The sequence below is a fragment of the Eurytemora carolleeae genome, unplaced genomic scaffold, assembly GCF_000591075.1.
Source record: "Eurytemora carolleeae unplaced genomic scaffold, Eaff_2.0 scaffold135, whole genome shotgun sequence".
NCBI classification, from domain to species: domain Eukaryota; kingdom Metazoa; phylum Arthropoda; class Copepoda; order Calanoida; family Temoridae; genus Eurytemora; species Eurytemora carolleeae.
In genome coordinates this window covers 417,692-421,008 of record NW_019396194.1, presented here as the reverse complement: position 1 = coordinate 421,008, position 3,317 = coordinate 417,692, and the positions used below count along the sequence as shown (strand labels likewise).

General features: G+C 33.4%; 1 protein-coding gene across 1 annotated transcript; it reads right to left on the bottom strand.

Annotated features, from left to right (window-relative positions):
• Nucleotides 1-362: 362 nt before the first annotated feature.
• Nucleotides 363-2,847, bottom strand: LOC111697832 (uncharacterized; the record flags this gene model as incomplete). The annotated part of the gene is made up of 4 exons (XM_023467958.1): nt 2,837-2,847; nt 1,638-1,797; nt 918-1,030; nt 363-558 (listed from the first exon to the last, which is right to left on the bottom strand). Coding segments are annotated over exons 1-4 (480 nt in total), but the record flags the coding sequence as incomplete, so codon positions are not given.
• Nucleotides 2,848-3,317: the final 470 nt, after the last annotated feature.

Below are 3,317 nucleotides of genomic sequence, written 5' to 3'. Positions count from 1 at the left end.
TCCTTCCCCTGCAACAATAGACAATATATTACAAGATACTAGTCAGAACTCATTCATAGACAATATATTACAAGACACACTTCAGGACTCATTCATTCATAGACAATATATATAACAAGACATACTTCTGGACTCATTCATTCATAGACAATATATTACAAGACATAAATCAGGACTCATTCATTCAAAGACAATATATTACAAGAAACTAGTCAGGACTCATTCATAATATATAATCAGATACACTTAAGAGACACTTCCAAAGAAAATATATTACAAGATACACCGAAGAACTCATTCATAAACAATATATTACAAGATACTAGTTAGGAGTCGACCAAAGACAATATATTACAAGATACCTGAATATGTACTGAGGGTAGTATCCTCCCTTCTCTCCCAGGTGGAGGGAAGGGTGGAGGAGGACGTCCTCCTTTCCCGTCCTCAAGTAGCAGGCTTCGTCCTTTGTCCCCGTCCTCTACCATTAACCTCCGTCCTCCGTCCTGCACTACACTAAACCTGGCCTCCTTGAACATCCCTGCCCTGGAGCCCAACCTCCTGGAGAATATATTTAATTCAAACATCAATTAAAGGGACTGTACGCGTAATTTCAAGTGACCCTCCGCGCAAAGATGGAAAGGTCAGATTCACAACGGTAGCCTTGAACCCTTTTCTGGTCAATTACATGGAATATGCTCTCGTTATGTCTAGGTTTAAATGTGTTTATTTATGATAATTCAGAGGGAAAAATCAACAAGAATAAAGATTCAAGGGTACTGTTGTAATGCCTTTAAACGGATAATCATGTTACGTTGACATTCCTTTTGTTATTTTTAGATACAAAATAAGAACAAGAGCATAGTCTGATAATGTAAAATAATAAAAAGTATTCTTTGATTAGAATATTATGATTCTTCCTTAAAAATGACATTTTCTTCTGAACAGTTGGTAGGGTTGGAAGCTGTGAGTTGCTCCGACCCAACCCTCGTGGTTTCATCTCAGTTGCAGACTCAGCTCCGGTCAACTCAATCTATACAGAGCAGGTAGTGATTAGACATACATATACATTTTAACCACGGGCAACGCAGGGCCCTTTCGCTAGTCATCAATAAATATGTATGTAAAAGAGAAAAAGATGATTACAATGAAATAATTTTTTTATGTAGTTATTTTCTTATCCCTATTTCTTTGCAACCCAATGCCATAGAGTTAGACCTGAGAATTCAAGCTCTGAAATTGTTATATTCAATTGTCTAAGTTTGAAATATCAAAGGTTTACATCATCAGGTTTCAAGTTTAAAGAGCTTAACTAATTTGTGGTAGAGAGTAAATTTCTATATTGTTGCTACAATGTTAGAAAAACCCTCACATTTTGATTGAAAAAAGAATTTAACCAAAAACATTTTGTATTTACGAACATTTTGGTTGCAATAATAAAGGACAAATCCCAGATTGTTAGAAATATTATCAATTGTGATATTTCTGCCCGAACATTTTGTTCGCAGTTATAGACAGAACGATCGTTTCTTTAGTTCAATATTGCAAACGTGTATTAGCAGGAACAATATCTAGAAACGGTAAAATTCAATCTGAAGTTTTTTATAGTTTATAAATTTGTTTCCCTCTCACAGACTCACCTTCGTAATATTATTGTTGTTGTGATTTACGGTTGTTTGTCTAGGCAGTGTAAGTTTGTTGTTATTGTTGTTGTTGTAGAAAAACTGGTTTTTCCTGGATTGAAAGTTTAGTTTGGTCAGGGTGGGAAGATGGACCTGGGAATTGCTTCTAGCAAGAGGCCTAAAAAATTAAGAATTTTTGCTATTTATTGTTACAGAAATATTTATTGGTTTGGGAATATCTTAGGTCAGATGTAATTAGAGCAATCTTGTCTAATATCAAATTTTAACTATAAGGCCGAATTTAAAGAATTTTAGCTGCGGTTTAAATTTAAGCTGCGGCTCAAATTTTGGTGGTTGCACTTAAATTTGAATTGAATTTTTCAAATTTTAAGCCGGCGCTCAATTGAAACCGGTTTAGGGGGATATGAGACGCGGCTTAAATTCATTAAATTCGGACATAGGATTTACAAATTACACCTCAGACTTTGTGGAACCTCTCAAAAGTCTAAAAACTTCATATATTAATTCTTTTAGATCAAATAGTTACTATCTCAAATATCACATGCAGGGTTAGTTAGACCATCTGTGTCCGAATTTATGAATTTAAGCCGCGTCTTAAATCCGCCAAAAACCGGTTTCAATTGAGCGCCGGCTTACATCTTAAATCATTGAATACAGTTTTAAGCGAAACCAACCATATTTGAGCCGCGGTTTAAATTTAAGCCGCCGCTCAAATTTTTTAAATTCGGTCTCTGGTTGCATATGCAGGAATTAGAGAATTTGGAGTTTTATGCAATTTCCAAACCTATAAATATAATTAATCTTTAATAACAGGATATTAGAATCAAACATGTTCTTTTAGCTCTTTGGCTTGATGAGTTCTTTTAAATCAAAATTTGAAATATCACATGTTTACAAACACCATCGAATTGCAAATATGAAGGATTAAAAAATTAGAGTTATGAGGGATAAATCCTTTTTTGTAATTAGCACCTATATCCCTTCTCAGCCCCCCCCCCCCCCCCCCCCCCCGGGACAAAATATGTAGTTTGCAGATCTGACCAAACAAAGATGTAGGCTTTAATTACAATGGTTATTCAGTGCGACCATACGCCGGGTAAAAAGTTAAACAAAATAAATATTAATGACAGGCAAATATTTTTAATAATAGGCTTCACAACATTTTTATCAAACTTGTTATTCAAGGGCACACGAACACTGCACGCATCTTTGACTTTTTAAAAAGCAAAAATTTAAATTTGCAAGTTCAATTATTTCGAGTAGCTAGGAGCTATAGCTGGCTTGCTAGAATTTTAAACTTTTTTATAAATGCGGAAATTTAATGAAACTAGGCCAGCCTGTAATTATTTTCAAATCGGAAAATAAATGATTAGATGAATCATGATAGATCATAGAAGTATAAACCGTCATTTTAATTTTACGCTAATAAAATTGATAATAAAATTGATAATAAAATTGATAATAAAATTNATTATGTATTTCTGATATTGCTCATTATAAAGGGATATTTTCAATTACTAATACTGCTTTCAATATATTAATTATTAATATTCCTTATAATAATGGTGAATTTTTTAGTACTAATATTACTAATAATAAAGGTTTGTTATTTATTATTAATATTGCTCATAATAAAGGTTTGCCCCAGTTTTGCTCTGGATTACATCCCTCAACTCA